General features: G+C 43.9%; 1 protein-coding gene across 1 annotated transcript in view; it reads right to left on the bottom strand.

The window, feature by feature from the left end:
• The window catches only part of GABRA3 (gamma-aminobutyric acid type A receptor subunit alpha3), a 1805986-nt gene that overhangs the window by 398319 nt on the left and 1388235 nt on the right, over window positions 1-19432 (bottom strand). The window contains exon 9 of the mRNA XM_086964657.1: window positions 518-670. Within this exon, the coding sequence (XP_086820783.1) occupies window positions 518-670 (153 nt within the window). The remainder of the gene's footprint in view (window positions 1-517; window positions 671-19432) is intronic.

Below are 19432 nucleotides of genomic sequence, written 5' to 3'. Positions count from 1 at the left end.
CATGACTCCTTCTGGTATAAACAAAAGGAAACAATCAATCCACATGTATACTTCATACCAGCCTGCAAAGTCAGGAACACCAAACCTAGCTTACTTGCTCCGGGAATCTAACAAAGCAACTCACTGACCACCACACCCACTGTGTTTTGTAAAATCTTCTCTACCAATTCTTGGAGAAACAGCACAATGGACAACATGAGAGCCCTGAGAATGATTAATTCATTGTTTTATATAGCACTACACACCTTTCTTCTACCATTTCGAAGTGCTTTGTATAACACACGGGTACTATTACCTAATTTAGTGTTACTCAAGTTAACGTTCCCAGAAGGGCGGGAGACTGCGCCAGCCTCACCACGTTCACAGAGTGAGAGTTTCACATCTCCGCTTCTCACCACCTACGACTTAAAACCTGCCACAATGCCACAAAGTGCTATTTCTCAGGCTACTATGCAATAAGCGCCTCCATTATTTAGAATACAAAATAGGAGATTCACAAAATTGTGCCAAAACTCACCAAAAACAGTGCGGGCTGGTACAGACTCTCGGTTGAGCCAGAAGGAAACTTGTGAGAGAATGACTGTCATGATGCAGGGCAGATAGGTCTGGATCACAAAATAACCAATTTTCCTCTTGAGGTGGAAGTGGGTGGTCATGACAATGTACTCCCCTGAAAAGAAGGATAGAACAGCGAATGAACAATTTAATTAGCAGAATACTGAATTACAGCTCATTTATTATGTGTAATAGCTGTCCAATATTGCCTTGCCAGTTTATCTTTCCTTTTAATGGGATGCTTTATAGATTACCCCTGAGACCCTTTAACTTCCACAGAAGAGAACCCTGCATTGAAGCTGCCAGTGGCACACAGGGACAGAATCGACTACTATTATTTTATAGGTTGTCAAACATTTTATAGCGGGGATTGTAAGTGCATTGTGCATGTAGTTAACATAGTTTCATAATAAAATACAAGGCTAGGTTACAGGCCATTCATTTGCAGACATTAAACATATGAAATTGTTTCTGGTAAGAGGAACATGATTTATTTAGAAGCCACCTTAGCTTCTTGGGAGATAAAACAGTGTGCTTAATCAGACAAATGACACAATTACTCACTTCCCGCGCAGTGGATTGCAGTTAGCTGCAGTTGCAGAATATGCCATTGACAAAGAGACTATTAAACTCGTATTTCTGTGTAATGTGTTTCATCACTTGAGATCACATCTTTCAACTTGTTTTCATAAAACTCGCAGGGGTGTGATGTATGATACGCAATTTCATTTACTTACTTCAATTGATACTAATCTATATATAATGTAGACGTGGCACACCATTCAGTACGGCACGACAAGCTGAAGTAACACACAGTGAAACATATAAATTGCTATAATTAAAAAAAAACAGTTGTTTCACAATTTCCAGAAATACAAGAGGGCCTCATCTAAATGTAATTCATCAAATTGGAATGGCCATATCATATGCAATTCAATGCACTTTAAATATTTTTGTATAATTCTTAACACTTTTAATAACATTTATAATAACATTACAGTGCAGTGGTTTAATCCGAATTAGCTTGTTTAAGCACATTTACCCATTTTGTCTCTTTGTGCACCCATGAAACCTATTTTTTTCACCATATTCAGGGTTGCAATTCCGCCATCAGTATGTTATTGCAGCTTAAAGATATAATGAAAAAGTGGAGATATTTGAACTTTTTCAGCAAAGTTGCTCAATACAATATTTGTGTTGCTTCTCTCAAAAGGACAAACATAAGTCACAAACACTAACAAAGGAAATGCTGTCCCGAATGTCTGGAGTTTGTCAATACTTTCCTAGTAAATGCAGTCTGCACAATCTTTTATGTAACATTAGTGAAGATCACAAATGGTAGCAGAATCAATGTTTATTGTTCACTGTTCATCAGATGATAGATATCAAATTCTGGACTTTATGGAATGTATACAACTATATATTTGTATATATTTTCAAGTTCTGCATGGCCTAGTGATTCTATTGGTGTAAGCCACACCTCGCTTGCTCTCACTGCTCTCACTGGCTGTAACAGTAGAACACATTACCGTGTTGATTGTCAGATTTTTTGCAGATTTTTTTCCCAAAACATGGACATTCTCTGCAATATATCACATCCAAGCTTTAGATTTCATCTATCAAACGGACCGATTCTCAAAATTGGGTCATTTGCGAATGCAAAAAGGCATTTTTTAATGTACAAATGCCCAATTTGTGATTTAGTAAGCTGTTACCAAATTGCAATTTGGGTTTGCGATTTGTTATTAGGAAGGGGTATGTTTAGGGCATCTCTTCCTAATACCGAATCGCAGTGGTATGTGTAAATATTTTATGACCGAAATTCGGTAACAAATCTTTTGTATTTTACCGCCTATTTCAAACAGGTGATAACCAATACACAAATGGGGGCCCCCTTTCCCTTTGTGAAAGTTTGTAAATAAAATGTTTTTGAGAGCAGGCAGTGTTCCCATTGACTCTACATTTCTCTTTTTCAAAAGCATCCCAATCGGTGGAGCAAAAAGGGCTGCATTTGCAAAAAAAATTCTTCATTGAAAAGCAGTCCTAGACATGGTGATCTCCAGCAGGTCCCTATTCCTGTTATTTTTGTGATTCCCAATAGGTCGCAAACTAATACTTACCTCATTGATATTCATGAGGTAGGTCTATTTATGCTCCACTGGGATTAGCAAAATTTGTAAAGCACACATGTGTACATGGGTGTTTGCGATTTCCTAATAGCAAATCACCAAAATTCGCTATTTGGTAATCACAAACGTATACCTACGTAGATCTGGCCCCAAGTTCCTCTTGGTTTCTTCAGTGATGGGAAACAGATATGTTAAAAGTTTTCTCTGGATTCACATTCCGACAGGAAGTGCCAGACAGATCCAAAGCAGCCCTGGCAAATCTTGTCATACCAATCCTGCATAGAGCGACAGAGCAAATCGAGAGAGCCCGACCACTACAAGAATGGTTTGATGCTTTTGCCACTAATTCTTCATATACAACCAATTTTCACATGTCCTTTTCCCACCTAGTACTTTCTTCTGTCCTTTTTTCTGTTCTTCTGATTAATTGCCTCCTTAACTCCAACCATGATAGCTCTATGATTCCCCTCTGACTGTTCCCTTCTTCTGCTGCCTTCTTCTTACTACCACTATCCGTCATCCCCCTACATCTTACCTTGGTCTTCCTTTTGCCTCCTGTTTGTCTTGATCCATCTCATTTTCCTTGCTCACCTCCCTTTCTGTTGTGAGTAATCCTCTCCACTTTTACTTCTTTCTCATCCTTCCTTCTCCTTTCTTTCTCTCCGTTTTTCCTAGGGCCGGACTGGAAACAGAAACTGGCCCTGGCAACCTGCTCAGCTGACCCCCCTGAGGGATTTTGTTACAGGGGGCCCATATTGCCAACCCCCGGTAACAAAAAACAGCCCCCCAGGGGCCCAAAACCGGCTCCCACCATAGCAGCAGACCAGGGAAACGCCAAGTGCCCGCTATAGCCAGTCCGGCCCTGCTTTTAACCTTCTGTTTCTCCTTAGCACCCTTTTCTCAATCTACAGCAACTTTGTCTCCATTTTCCATTCTATCCATTTTGTTTTCATCATATTTTTCTCTCACCTATACTCTTAATGTCACTAGCAAATAAAGCCAGTGGTACATTATGAAAGTCCAGTGCCTGATTGAACAAGGGTGAAGCTTTATACCATGTACGGTTTGACAATAAAGAGGAGTTGGGAAATGGTGAAAGCGGAAGGACATAGCTCCAAGGGAAAAAAGTCAAGGGTAAATATGCAGACCATGGGTCTGATTACGAGTATCTTGTAGTTTCCACTAATCAGTAAAAACGGCTTGTTTGTGGATGACATAAACTTTGGGATGGTGTCAGACTGAATATGTTCAACCACACAGGATATGTTGTCCAATCGACCAGCTAGATCACTTTGCCACCATATGCCCTCTAAATTTAGATAGGGAGCAAACAGTTCTGGCAACCACAGAGCATGACAACCTTGTTCCCTCAGGAACCGTGGTGATCTAGAGCCTTTCGCTCATACACCTGTGCTCTCCTTTGCTTAGAGAAATATATGAAGAATACACTGTGGGATGTTTGTATTGTTTATTGAACCAACACTATTCTCATATAGAGGAGATATTTGCTACAATAATCAATAGACAGAAGCAGATAAAAGTTATAACAAGTGTCAGGACTATGAACAGAACAAAAATTTCCACCATCGTGATTAAACAATGCATATATGCAAGCATATGAAATAATATAACAATCCGGTGTACTCCTACAATCCAGACCCTAACTTATGTGTCTAGGGTGTATATGTTTATTCTGCCAAAAATCCCCTTACCAGATGATCTACCCCCATTACCTGGTGGGTAAAAATGTAGGATCCCCGCTTGGTCACTAGCTGGAAAACCCTCACAAAGATGTCAGTCAGCTGCTGGGAGAAAGCATCAGCATGTAGAGACCTCTCAAAATCTGCAGAAGTGCCACCTCTGACTATACCCAGAAACAGATGTTTATTTATAGAAAAATACATCCTTGCCTGGGCCTGAGATTGGGATCAGCCTGACATTGTTTGAGTGTTACCGATAGCGGTGCCGCTAAATTGACTAAAATAACAAACACATTTAGGGGGGGGGGCGTGGCTAGCCGGACTGCGAGAAGGCCGCCATTTGAGCGAGCTCCGCCGGCCATGGACTAAAATCCTTTCAAAATCCTGCAAATTGGGGGCTCCGGAGACTGCAGTCGGTGCCTGTGCGGCCCGGTCACCTGGTGGATTTGGCGATCGCGTCCTCGCTCCCTGGCAGCGCATTACAGCGAAATTGCAGCCTGAATAGACAGCCTCGGAGTGACACCCCTGCTAACGGCCGGAGCGGAGCAACCTTTTTTCCGCCAGGAGGCCGTAAAATAAAGCCCGCGGTCGAGTAGGCCCTCTGTCGAACTTAAGGCGTGAACTCGAGAACTGCCCCATCACATCACAAGGCCATAGGGACGAAGTAAAGCAGTGTCCCTCATGAGCTGGATCGGCAGGACAGTACACCACCCGGCAGCACAGTAAAATACGGGAGAGGAAGACTTTGGCAGTCCGAGAGAAGCTGGAGGCGCCATCTTGAATTGCAGCAAGGACTCGGGCAAGGTGTCGGGCGAGCTGAGGACGAAGATCTACCTGCCGCAGCCTACAGTAGCCAGCCGAAGGTATGAAGTTGTGGTGCTGGGCTCTTGGGGGGTGTGGTGTGGCCCGTCCCCCCGTGTGAAACAATCTGGGGTTCTGCAAGTGACCGCAAGTAGCGATCCTCCCGGGTGCGCTTTCAATATCGTGAGGCTGGGGCACCACTTCAACATTGCACCCGACAGACCGCAGGATTGACTGGGGGGGCCGGCATTATTGAAGTAAAGGGACTTGGTCACCCATAAACCTGGATAGGGCCTCCCGCACCAACCAGCTGGGACTAACGCCACCATCCTTCCTGCCTGGCCACAGGAGGATACCTGAGAGCCATATTGCAGCTGTCCGCTTGCAGAGGGGCTGAGTGTGACGATGAAGGGGTGGCTGCTGATTTGGGGACGAAGAGCCAGCAGTACTGGAGGGCCCCCCCCCCCTTCTGCGTTACCAGAGGCGAGCTGCATTATTTCCTTGCCTATCCGCCATTACAGAGGTGGTGGAGAGGACGCAAGACGCTACCAACCCCTGCTTCCAACGAGGTTTAATTATTCGAAGAGAGGCACTGTTTCCCTCTGATCCGCTGCTTTAGCGCTGGAAAGGTGTTTGTGCTGATAGAGCGACGACTGCGAGAAGTTGCCCGGGACTCGGCTAACAGCCCGGCTTGAGAGTACCTAACCCAACGACCAACATGGGTAGAAACAATGCGAGACAGGCAAAGATATCTTTTGACAACGCCCGACCTGCAAAACCTAAGGAGCCATTAACAGCGGAGACCGGGGCAACTGGAGGCGAGGTCAATGGAGTCGATCGGGAGGAGGACCCTCGCACATTGATGTTGGATGTGCGCTCCAGTCTAAGGAACATAGATGCGAAATTGGATTCGTTGACCGCCCAGATGGATCAGGTAAAAACGCAAGTCTCTACACATGAAACCAGACTAGATGGGCTTGAAAATAGGCACACTGAGTGCGTAGAGTTCCAACGCGACACGAAGGAACAATTACTCCACATGGACATGCTGATTATGGTCATCAAGGCAAAGAACGATGATTTGGAGGCACGTTCTCGAAGGAACAACCTCCGAATTACGGGAATTCCGGAGACAACCAACATAGGGAAGATGGAAGCGTTTGTAACTGACCTGCTTCATGAACTATTCGACCCGAACTTGTCCCCAGTGTTTGTGGTAGAGCGGGCGCATAGGACGCTGGGCCCGAAACCGCCGGTGGGTGGTACACCGAGGCCCATTCTTGCAAAGACCCTAAACTATCAAGATAGGGACCTCATACTGAAGCTAGCACATGAGAAGGGCCAAATATCTCACAAGGGCAATAACGTCTCCTTTTACCCAGATTTCACACCTATGGTACAAGCTGCGAGGAGGGAGTTTTTGCCTGCTAAACGATTGCTGCTACAAGCACAGATGCCTTATGCGCTCCTATACCAGGCCAAGCTGAAGGTAATGCACGGAGGTTCGGCACATTTCTTCACGGACGCCAAGTCCACCCTTAAGTTTGCCAAACACATATGCAGCACCAAAAAGAAAAATCCAAATGCGAGGCAGAGTCCAGAAGAAGATCAGCTAAGTGATAATGACTGAAATATTGTTGTGGTCATACTGAAATATGTTGGGGACGGTTCCACGATTGGTTGGGGGGAGGTAGGTGTCTATGTATGCCACAGGAAGTGACCATAGTATTTGATGCCACTTAATTGTCGGAAAGTGGATTGCTATCCTGAAGCCGGGCGGACTGAGCTGGGCTGAATGATATAGCACAATGTTAGAATGTAGGGCGCCGGCTGGGGCTAATGGAGCTACCTATAATCACTCCATAGCCACCCTATGCAAACAGGGGTGTATGTCTGGGGATCCTCGCCCACCTGGGGTGTATCCCAATGTTTAGTTACACATACGCATGGCGTGTTTGTGGGGGAATATCACACAACCTGATTGGGGGGTTGGAGTGGGGGGGGGGTTCATTGAAGGTTTGTTATGGCATAGGTTGCAGCAAGTTGAGTTACTATTAGAACTACTACAAAGTCATGTGTCTGAATGTCCCCGAGGGGAAGTACGAGAGCAGACATCAAAAAGTCCATGTGTGCGACTAGAGAGGTGATTAAGATACTTACATGGAACATAAGGGGAGTGAATGATGGCAGAAAGGCGAGGTTGATGCATGCTTATCCACTAAGACACAAAATAGATATCTGCCTCCTACAGGGAACCCATCTGAATTCAAAACCGTCCGTAAGATTGAAACACAGTAGGTGGGGGGAGGTCTACTCCGCAATATACTCCAACTATGCAAGGGGGGTTGCCATTATGATACAAAGGGGGCTGGACTGGAGGGAACTTTTCATACATGAGGACCCAGAGGGGAGGTATGTCGTGGCTCATGGACAGCTATGTGGCAGATCAGTGATATTAGTAAATGTGTATGGCCCGAATACGGACACGCCAGATTTTTTCAGGGAGGTTTGGGCTCGAGTTGAGGTGATGTGTTCTTCCACGATTGTTTGGGGAGGAGACTTTAATGTGGTACTGAACGATTCCCTTGATCGAAAGGGGACATCTAGACATTTACACCCCCATGCCAGTCTCGCGCTCAGGGTCATAATGCTGGAAGGGAATCTCATTGATATCCGGAGAATGCGTCATCCAAGTACTCGTGAGGGTTCATGCATTTCCAGCCAACACGCAGATTGGATTTCTGGCTGACGTCCCCCGACATTGCCACTTGGGCTACGGAGGTTAGCCACTTTGCCAGGTCCTTATCGGAGCACGCTCCGTGCCTCCTGGAATTGACGCCCACAAGCGCAATCCAACAGGCTTTTAGTTGGCGGCTACCCCCATATGCACTATTGGATGCCGCCTTTAAAGAAGAGATTAGAGCTGACATTACTGACTACTACACCCTAAATACTGGCTCTGTGTCCACGGTAAGCATGGGCTGAAAATTTGTTCCGCTCGCGGAAGTTGCGGATTTTCCGCGATTTCGCTATCCGCGAATCTCACGAAATCGCAGTAAAATCTACGAATCAGTGGGGACAAATTTTCAGCCAAACACTTACAGGGTTACAGCAGCAGGTGCAAAACTTGAAGCTAATTTTTTGTAACCTTTTACAAAAGGGTTACAAAGAAATCAACTTCAACTTGGGCACCTGCTGCTGTAAGCCTGTAAGTGCTTCCTGGCGCCAGGTTGCCTACTTGCAATTATTCTCTGACCCTGCTCTGACCCTTGAAGCAGGGTCAGAGAATAGTTACAAGTAGGCAATGAGGCGCCTGTCACGAAAATTATACCTCAACAGGAAACACTGACAGATATAAAAACAAGCATTTGCAATGCAATAGGTCTCGCATTGGGAAAGTTTGAGCTATTGGTCTTGTAAATGACAATATTTTTGATTTATGTGTTGGTTTTGAAAATAGCTACATTAATAGCTTTGTCATTTACAATGCCAATAGGTATAACTTTCGCAAATGTGACACCTATAGCATTTGTAATGCAACATGTTTTGTATTTACGTGACTTAGATGTATTGATATTACAAATTACAATGGCTTTTAATTTTTTTAAATAATTAATACTTAAATAAAAGAGATTTTAATTTATAATGGTAATAGCTTAAACTTTTGTAAATAAATTTGTGAAGATTATGTTCAGTGTATTTTATTGTGACGAAAAATCCAAGAACAGAAGTGAAATATTAACATCTTTTTGTGACATTTGTAATAAAGCTTGAAACATTGAGAGAACATATTTGAACCAGTTGTTGTTAAAATGGTTGCGCAGATTGATACTGGGATGGTGCTGAGTGATGCTGGGGTGGTGCTGAGTGGTGCTGTAGTGGTGCTGAGTGATGCAGTGGTGGTGCTGAGTGATGCTGTGGTGGTGCTGAGTTGGTCTGTGGTGGTGCTGAGTGATAATGTGGTGGTGCTGAGTGATGCTGTGGTGGTGCTGAGTGATGCTGTGGTGGCGCTGAGTGGTGCTGTGGTGGTGCTGAGTGATGCTCTGGTGGTGCTGAGTGGTGCTGTGGTAGTGCTGAGTGATAATGTGGTGTTGCTGAGTGATAATGTGGTGGTACTGAGTGATGCTGGGGTAGCGCTGAGTGATGATGTGGTGATGCAGAGGGCAGAAAGGCACAAAAAGCAGTCTAACAAAGGGTAGAAGGGCAGAAAAACAAGGGAAAAACAAGTCTAACAGAGGGCAGAAGGGCACAAAAAACCAGTCTAACAGAGGACAGAAGGGCAGAAAAACAAGGGAAAAACGAGTCTAACAGAGGGCAGAAGGGCACAAAAAACGAGTCTAACAGGGGGCAGAAAGGCACAAAAACGAGTCTAACAGAGGTCAGAAGGGCACAAAAAACGAGTCTAACAGAGGGCAGATGGGCAGAAAAACAAAGGAAAAATGAGTCTAACAGAGGGCAGAAGAGCACAAAAAACGAGTCTAACAGGGTGCAGAAGGGCAGAAAAACAAGGGAAAAACGAGTCTAACAGAGGGCAGAAGGGCACAAAAAACGAGTCTTACAGGGGGGAAGAATAAATCCCGGCCTTCGTGTTTTTCCACGAAGATGCCAACTTTTTGTGCAGTACCTCTACTAAAATGGAGTACTTTTCTACTGTCTAATCAGTAAGTGCTCCCTGAATAGGGGCAGATTTACAATAACTGGCGCATCCCCAGTTACTGTGCGCCGCAGCTCCGCCACCCATGATGCGCCGCATTTAAAATGCGGCGCACAATGTGGCAAAAACGGCACAGATGCGTCACGCATCTGTGCCGTAAAAGCAGCGCATTGCTGGAGCTGCTTCCCAAGCGCGACGCAGGTCCCGCAATGCTCAGGGGAGCCCTATCTCCCCAATGCTGCGTCAAGCCTTGCTCCTGCTTCAAGCAGGCGCAGGGTTTTGGCGCAGCATTGGCCTAAATGTGACTGAGTGAAATCTTGTAGATTTCACTCAGCCACTTTTAGGAGGCATTTCTGCGCAGGAACGCCCTCCTCTGCGCCGGAACGCCTCCTGATGGCGCAGGGCTTTACAACGTGATGCATCTCTCAGATGCGTCACGTTGTTAGCACCATGGCGCATCTTTTGTGCTGCCGCTGCGTCACAAAAGTGACGCAACTGTGGCGCAAAAGAGGCGCATGCGGCTTGTAAATCTGCCCCATAGTGCTTTTACTACACTGTAGCTGCATAAAGGGCCAGAAGATGTGTCTCCAGTGACCATGTGTGCCTGTGTCTGTGTTACAGGCACACATGGGGCCCGATTCACAGAATGAATTTAAGACTCAATCCTAAACTTACTACTATTTTGATATTCACAGAATGCACTTACTACTTTTGGTATTCACAGAATGCACTTACTACTTTTGGCATTCACAGAATGAACTTACTACTTTTGGTATTCACAGAAGTTAGGATTTTGTCTTAAGTTTGTCTTAAGAAAAACTTAAGACAGACTTAAGACAGACTTAAGACAAACTTAAGACAGACTTAAGACAGACTTAAGACAAAATCCTAACTTCTGTGAATACCAAAAGTAGTAAGTTCATTCTGTGAATACCAAAAGTAGTAAGTGCATTCTGTGAATGCCAAAAGTAGTAAGTGCATTCTGTGAATACCAAAATAGTAGTAAGTTAAGGATTGAGTCTTAAGTTAATTCTGTGAATCGGGCCCATGGTCACTGGAGACACATCTTCTGGCACCTTTACGCAGCTGCAGTGTAGAAAAAGCACTATACATTTATCCAATGAGGGAGCACTTACTGGATAAGCCAGTAGAAAGTACTCCAGGGCAAATCGCAAAAAAATCCGGGATTTTGCGGGAAAATTCGCAATTTTGCAGATTTTTTTGCGATTTCGTGGGGAAATCCGCGAAATCTCTCCGTGGGAATTAATCCTAGTGGTCTCTGCCGGATTGCAGCTACCGGCAGAGACCACTAGGATTAATTGCCACGGAGAGATAATTGCAGACTCTTGCAGTCTCCACCATCATAAGTTGCGACCATTGAGCGCAGTTTGTTAATCAAAGACACGAACCGGCTGATCTGGAATCGCCCAGCACACCACGGATGTGCCTCCACAGAAACCGAAGTGAGACTTCTCTCACCCGTAAAGGCGTTTTTAAATGTTACTTACCAGGTAAATGTAAATATTGTCAGTCCTGATGATGATCCCAGGTTATTTAGAGCAAAGGGATCGAAACATCGACTTCTTCTAGTGCCTACACAACTTAACACTGTGTATAATGCTGTTGTGATCAGCACTTTGGCGATACTTATAAATTGAAATACTAACATGGAAGTAGCCATTTTTTGCTCTGTCTTTGCCTGTATTCTCTATATGTTGTATGTTTTCATCCCCTTTACATCCCTCTTAAGTATGGTACAGGATTGTGCCCTACCACTAACGGATGTTAGACTATTCCTTGTTATATATTGTTGTCCAGTGTTTGTTAGTATATGTTCCCTTCTTTTGTATGTACTACCCTTGAGTATATTTTGAATCACTTTTTTTACTACATATGCAATGAATTGTTTTTGGATGTTTGCTTGTATGATTTGTATTTCTCAAATCGAATAAAAGCTTATGACTTGACTTGACTTGACTTGACTATTCCTTGTAAAAAAAAATGGTGATTTACTACAAAATAAAATCCTTGTCTGGCTGGACATAGGAGTAATATAGCTACCTATCACGGCCTATATTGTATTATTTTCCTATACTTCTCAAGTGCTAAGGACCTTTGTTATCTGTAATATATAATAAGAATAAAAGCACCTAAGAACAGGCACTCATTCTATTTGGCGACCCAAAGTATAAAGAAAACCAAATTCTCCTAGAAAATATAAAATAGTTTAATTTAAAATCAATTTTGTATTTTAAAATCAGGCCGAATAAAAAGTTCCCAAAAACTAAAAAAACTGATGTGTATGTGTTCCGATTCGTAGTTGGAACATTTCTGTTCCCAGCATCCGCAGATGTTGATCCCAGAGGCACACCTCAGAGCAAATTGATGGAGCAAGTATGTTCCCATCCACCTCCCAATGAGCAAGAACAGCCGGTCAGTGTTCCAGCAAGCCTGAGCAAGATCCAATCCACCAGGTTCGTAAGCAACCCAGGGAGGCTTGTAGAACGTGGCCAGGAGCAATGGAGTCCGCAAGGGATGGCTATACAAATGGGTTTTAGATGATCTATCAGTACTTGTACGTCCGAAAGATTAATCAATTACCACCCCAAGCACAAGTCCAGGGCACATTCGTAAATGCACAGGAGACATCAGAAAACAGACTCCATGCAATGAAACCATACAGGCTTAAATGACAAGAACCAATGCTCATCCAGTTCACGAAGCAAAGGTTCACCAAAGCAATGCAGCATGCTTTCACAGCACAACAGGAATTAAAGCAGTGGCAGCGTAATTCGATCTTGATATGGGACATCCATTTTGGAGCAAAAATATTAAAATCAATATCCCTGCAATTAGGACCATGACCGGATGCTTTTGAGGACAGAGTGGATAAAAGATGGAAGGACTCCAAACACAGTCTGGAAGGTGCTAACCAACCCAGAGCCTATACATCTGAAAAACCCCCCTATTCTAGTTGTACGAGACATGCTAAAAATGCAATGCATCTGCTCTCCAAAATGTTGTGGTAGATGGGGTGGAGTAGTGCCTGTATCTCTGAAAAAGACCTCACCACCTGATAGATCAGGCAGAAACAGAACTTGTGTACATAAAGTAACAATGGATATATGGCTGTCACAAAAGCAACCACTGGTTTCATCTCACAACAACCTTGACTATTCAACATCAGTTATATCTCCCATTAGAGAGTGATATGAAAGTCAGAAGTATCACAGTCACTTGAAAGCTTTCTCCACCGAGGCTTTATATGTTCTGTACAACATACTAGGGACACAGACAAAGTATTCTCACAGTCAGACAGCTGAGATAACTTCAGTATCCTCATTCTGACATTGGAATTTGAAAGAAAGCTCCCAACGTCCATGTATGAACCCTTCACCTAATGCTTCATATCTGCCCACTTGATGGTGTTGTAGACAGTACTGAAAGTGGCCAGAACCCAATGTCTTTAATTTCCAGCTCAAGAATAGAGTAGACCTAAGTTGGGACTGTCTTGTTGTAATACAGACATGTCATGCTGTATGACGTCTATTGTCAATGACGCAATGTTACCCAAAGAGTATAGTCTAGTCATAACATTGTCCATTACAGCAAGAGTCTGTTGTAAGTTGACCCTGCCAATCCAGCACAATCCTTCAGCAGCCTGCTGTTGGGATATTTCCCATATCTCACTATGCATGGCATTGTGAAAGCCTTTTTGACATGGTTTTCGAGGACCTAAAAAAAAGTCCCATAGTTTCAGGTCATCAGATAGAAGGGATAGATGCTGTTGTACCTGAGACAGTGTTGAAGTCTTTAGCCAACCAAGGCACAACTTTCCAACACTCTAAGTTGTCACAACCCCCGAATGTTCAATCTGCACATATCGTATGTCGGGCTTATTAGCTGTAAATTCCTTATTGTTACATGGGAACCAAGCCTGATTATTCTTCATAGCGAATGGCAGACTAACCATCCCTTCCATTTGTGTCTGATAAGTTATGCTTACTGTTTCATTGTGTGATGTTATTTGCTGCCAATTCTCAAATCATGCTAGAGTGGGAATCTGTGGTGTATTCAAATCTTTTATCCTGGCAAAGTCAAGACATGCTGTCTGTTGAACAGTTTTACTCAGGAAAATCATTTGTTGTGGTATTGAGCAGGCTCACAGATCCTTTATAAAAGTTCAGGCGTCAGACAGTTGATGTAGTCACACTCACTGGAATTGAAAACAGGAATCCACTGCCACCAAGCCCTGTATGATGATAGGGGGCCACAATGGTCCAAATATATACAAGCCACTGGCTTTCTGAAATCAGTAGAGGTGTCTGTGATGGGCGAGCCATGGTGGAACGCTTCATCTGCTGGCAGAGGGTACACCTGAGGACAAAGTCATTGGTCTGTTTGTAAAGACCTGGCCACCAATAGCTTTGCTGTAATAATGAAATTGTAGCAGCCATCCCTGCATGTGCAGAAACCAGACCCTCATGTGCAGCTAGAATTAACTCCTGTATGGGATCACTGTTTGGTATTACTCTATCTGCCACTCATGGAATCTGAGCATAAGGTGTGTTCTGTACATCTAACTTTTAGGAGTACTTGAGTGGAAAACCTTTTGGCAGACATGTGTCATTGCCAGCAGCATTGCTAGCCACCACGATGCCTCTGTCTATCCTCGTAATAGCAAAAAGAACAATTGATGGACAGAATGCAGAACAATGTCATACACTCACCCCAGTACAGAGATCTGGGCCTAAATCCATCGTTTTTTTGCTCACTATGCCATTCTAGTTTGGACGCAGCCATATGCAAATCAGTCTTGAAACTGCGCCCAATGGGAACAGTCCAGCCTGAACTGCCAGGCTAGGTCCTCCTGGACTGGAAACAAGAATCCTAGGTCAGTTTCGGGGTTTCAGCCCTCATCTGCCAGGTTAGCTTGACTCCAGTGGCACGGAGAGCACAGGACTCACGTCTGAGCATACCGTCCCACTCGGGGTGACAAATGCAAAAAGAACAATTGACGGACAGAATGCAGAACAATGTCATACATTCACCCCAATACAGATATCTGGTCCTAAATCCATCCTTTTTTTGCTCACCATGCCATTCCAGTGTGGACCCAGCCATATGCAAATCAGTCTTGACCCTGCGCCCAATATGTTGTCCCTTAGACCAACTAGCAGACAGTGTCACCATAAGCCCCCTAAACAGCGAGCGAACAGTTCTGGCAACCAATGAACATGGCAACGGTGTTCCCTCAGCAACCATGGTGACAGACCTAGAACCTTTTGCTCATACACTGGCACTTACTTTGGTGTTAAGAAATATACAAAAAATACACAGGGACGTTTTCAATGTTTATTGAACCAACATGATTGTCGTATAGAAGACATGTGCTTCAGCGATCAATAGACAGAAGCAGCTGAAAGTTAGAACAAGTGTCATGACAGCGAACAGAACAAAAGGTCCCACCATTGTGCTACAACAATGTATGTATGCAAGTACATGAAATAGTATAACAATCTAGCGTACTCTACTACTATGCAGACCATAACCAACGTGTTTAGGGTGTATGTGTGTGTTCTGCGAAAAAAAAACCTTACTGGATGATCCAACCCCATTACCTGGTGGATTAGAATGTAGGACACCATTTTGGTCACAAGCTAGGCACCCTCATGGAGATGTCATTCAGCTGCTGGGCGAAACCATAATCTTGTAGATACCTCTCAAAGCCAGCAGAAGTGCATCCTCTGACTATACTGGAGAAGTGTGGCTCACTGGTTAGAGCAGGCAGACCCTGAAGCAGAGGTCAGACCCAGGACCAGGGTTCAATTCCCGACGCGGCAGGGTCTTGAGCTCAAATGTCCATGGACTCGATAATTCTCGCTTCGGTGCCTGACCTAATCATGGGTTCACACTCTGCAACTCTGGGCATTAAGCTTGCTTAATCTCCACAACGGCCCCCCGCGGCGGGATGCCTGGCTTTCACCTTGGGGATGCCCTGTAGGGGCTATCTCACAGGGAAAAGCCAGGACGGGTTCCCAAGGCAAGCGCGGAGATACCCCTTCGGGGGTCGATCATGCGCTATATAAGAAACATAATATTAATATATACCCGAAAACAGAATTTTATTTACAGAAAATGGCATCCTTGCCTTGGGCTAAGATTGGCTTTAGGCTGCCATTGTTTGTGTGCTACAGATAGCTGTGTCGCCATAAGGATGAAAATAACAAACACATTTGCACAATGTACGTGTAGGCCTTGTACATAGTGCCAAGGCAATACAATAGTGTTCTTGAGATTTTGATTAATGTAAGCAAGGTCAGTGTTTGTAGGAAAATAACCCAAAGTGTCATGAATGTAAATGTGTGTCAAAAATCGATTGAAAAGTGCAGGCAACTTTAGGAAAGATCTGTGTTTATGTAAAATGGAAATGTTTCCTTCTGGTTTTAACTGGGGCACATGACACAAGTTTCTCATAATTTACCGACCAATGCCTAATCTCCTATTTACTCATGGATCAGAATTACCAGTGTGAAGGTAATTAAAACATCTAATGACTATCAGATGTATTAAAAAACTCAACCTTCATTCAATTTCGGCTGGTCAGACCTGCTGAAATTTAACAGGGAAAAATATACAGAATTTACCATTTCATGGAGATTTTGGTGCGTTAAAGACCAAAATGGGTGTGTTATTCCCCATAAACTCACAATAGCTTTTTTTTCTTGCACCCAATAAACAACATACCCATGGCATAGTTATTTATCCAGTGCTATAAATAATGCCTTAGCTCATAAGTAGGGCCCATGTGTAAGAAGTACCAACCAACCCATGCAAAAGATGGGGCACAGCGAATCCTCTGCTGAATAAGAACTGGTCTACTCCCCTAAGGCTGTCATTAAAAGTCACTGAACTATCAATGTTTTTCTTTCTTTCTTTGGGAATTTGTAAAGCCCCATGTGTCAGGTGAGTGTGAATATCAGTGTTTTTGGAGGTGACATCATGAAAGTAGGCTTGAATACAGGTAGATCAAGGGACATTTGAGAGGCAGAGTGAATTGGCAGGTGCCTAAAGAGAAATTGCAGTGCGTGGATGGGGGAAACAAATCATGGGAATTTATTAAGGTAAAATATAATAAAATAAAAAAAAATATGAGAGTGAAATAGTAGCTAAAGGACGAACATAAGAGAGCGGACAATAGAGCCCTTGACTATGAAGCCAAAGGAATTTGTAAAGAGCATAATTTTAGACTAAGTGAAGGGAGTAAGAGAATAGGCAGGATGTCCAACAGAGAGTGAAGAGCAGTAGGTAAGACAATGAGGGTAGAGATGAAAATGTTAGTGGTGTGAAAGCTGAAAATCAGACTAGTTTCTGGAGAAAGCACAGTTGGCATCTTGGCATCAGAAGGAAAATGCAGTAGAAGAGGTTTTCTTTGTGAGAGAGAGGAATTGAAAATAATAAAACGTTTATGAGACAAGGGTGATAGAGGGAGACAAGAGGGTGGAAACGGTGCTGAGAAAGGAGAAGGATGGGCATGCAGAATGATATTTGTTTAAGATGGGTTGAGGTGGGGGGAGTTCGTCGACATAACTATATTGCTAACAGACTGCTAGAGATAGAGATACCAAGCTACGTGGTAAAACTGAAAAAAAGAAGAAGAATTCATAAGTCTTCCTTGTAAAAAGGACAAAAAAGAATAAAGGCTATTAGTGTGTCCTAAAAGTGAAGTGTAGGTAGGAAAAAGGAGTGAAGCCAAGACAAATCTCCGGAGGCACCACAATAGAGTAACAAAGAATCAGAGACGTTTTTCCACAACAGGACACTTCATAATTATGATTTATGAGGTAGGAAGGTTGTCATTGGAGTAATACGCAACAAATATGCAGGGATCAGAGAGAACATAATAGGATGGGATTCACAGTTTAGTATATGTTTAAAGGGTCATGTAGAATAAGAGAGAGTAGCTTTTTGTGGAGGTAAAGGTGAGAGTTAGTGACTAAGAGAACTGCAGTTTCAGTAGAAAGAGCAACTTGGAAACCAGAATCAAATGTGAAGGTATTCAATATAGGACACCTGTTGTGTGAATAGGAAGTAGGTGGGGACAAAATGCAAGAATGAATGTAGTAAAGTCTGAGACAGGCACAGCCATGCTAGAACAGGGTGGGTCTGTAAAGAGCAGTGGATTAAATAAAGAATGTGGTAACATGGGGTGGGGAAGCGGGAAATGAATACTTTTACTGACATTAGTATTGTTTAGAAAGTAAAAGAGCAGAGTTATTGGAGACATTGAAGGAGAAGATAAAAGAAAGGTAACAAGAAACCTAAGATATTTTATTCTGCACTTAGGGGCCCATTAGGATGTCTGGTGAATTGCCACCGCCATGCGGCCGGTGGCGATCCGCCAGACATCCTTGCCCACCCGCCACCCGCCCGCCACCCATTTCCCCCCACTATATTACTATGGCGGGGGGATCGCGGCGGACCAAAACACTGTCAGCCGCTTTTTACCGGGGCAGAAAAGGTTTAATATGGTGGTGGTGTCTATTAGACACCGCCATCCATATTAGTATGGGCTTTGTGAGATGCCTTTCCGTGGCGGAAATGCCGCCACGGAAAGGCAGGCGGTCTTTACTTTGGGGGCCCTCTGCGGGCCCCCATGGTGAAGGTGAGGTGGGGGGTGCACATAGGGGGTACCTGTGGTACCCCCTGAATTTGCATACACAATGCGGCAGGCACCACGCGGTGCCTGCCGCATTGTGTATGCAAATTCAGGGGGTACCACAGGTACCCCCTGAATTTGCCCCACAGGTACAGGTGCCTGCCGCTCTGTGTATGCAAATGCAATACATGCATTTTTAGCATTGTGGCGGGCGGTGGTGAGAGCACCGCCCGCCACAATGTTAAAAATGCAGGATGCACCCACCACTGTGGCGGGCGCATCCTAATACCCCCCACGGGACCCCCACCCTTATGGCGGGCGGTCCTGTAATCCGATAGGATGGCGGGCGGACTAAGTCCACCCGTCATCCTAATGACCCCCTTAGTATCACCTTAATTATTTTGAGCAATAGTGAGGGATGGTGTCAAACATGATTGGTGATGTTTGAGAGAGCAAGAGAATGAGACTGCTGAATGAGCACATTCAAGAGTGGGAGACACATCCTTGGAAAATAATGAAGAAAAGTGTTCAGGCTGTAGAGAAAAAATACAGTTTAGAGAGAGGAAAAGTGGCATGATACAAGAATCAAGAGAAGGGTTGGGAGCAATGAAGCAATGTTAGGGATAAAGTGAGACGTTGAAGTATAGAAAGGGGTGGAAGATAGGAGAATGAATGAATAAAAGCAACAACTTTTAAAATTGTTACCCGAATCTCTTGATGTGATGAATGATTTAAGACTATGTGCCTTGATATGTCTCGGTTTTCTTCACCAAAGAAGTCCTCTATTGTACTGCTGATTATTTATGCACCTATCTATTGTTCTGTGGATTAATATTTCGAAGTGCAACAAAATGAATGCTGACAAAACAAATGAAAACAATAATCCACCAAAATGCTATGGCTGTTTTACTGGCTCTGAAGAAAAATGCCACAT

Source organism: Lissotriton vulgaris, chromosome 4_1 (genome assembly GCF_964263255.1).
Source record: "Lissotriton vulgaris chromosome 4_1, aLisVul1.2, whole genome shotgun sequence".
NCBI classification, from domain to species: Eukaryota; Metazoa; Chordata; class Amphibia; order Caudata; family Salamandridae; genus Lissotriton; species Lissotriton vulgaris.
This window is presented reverse-complemented; position numbering and strand designations above follow the sequence as displayed.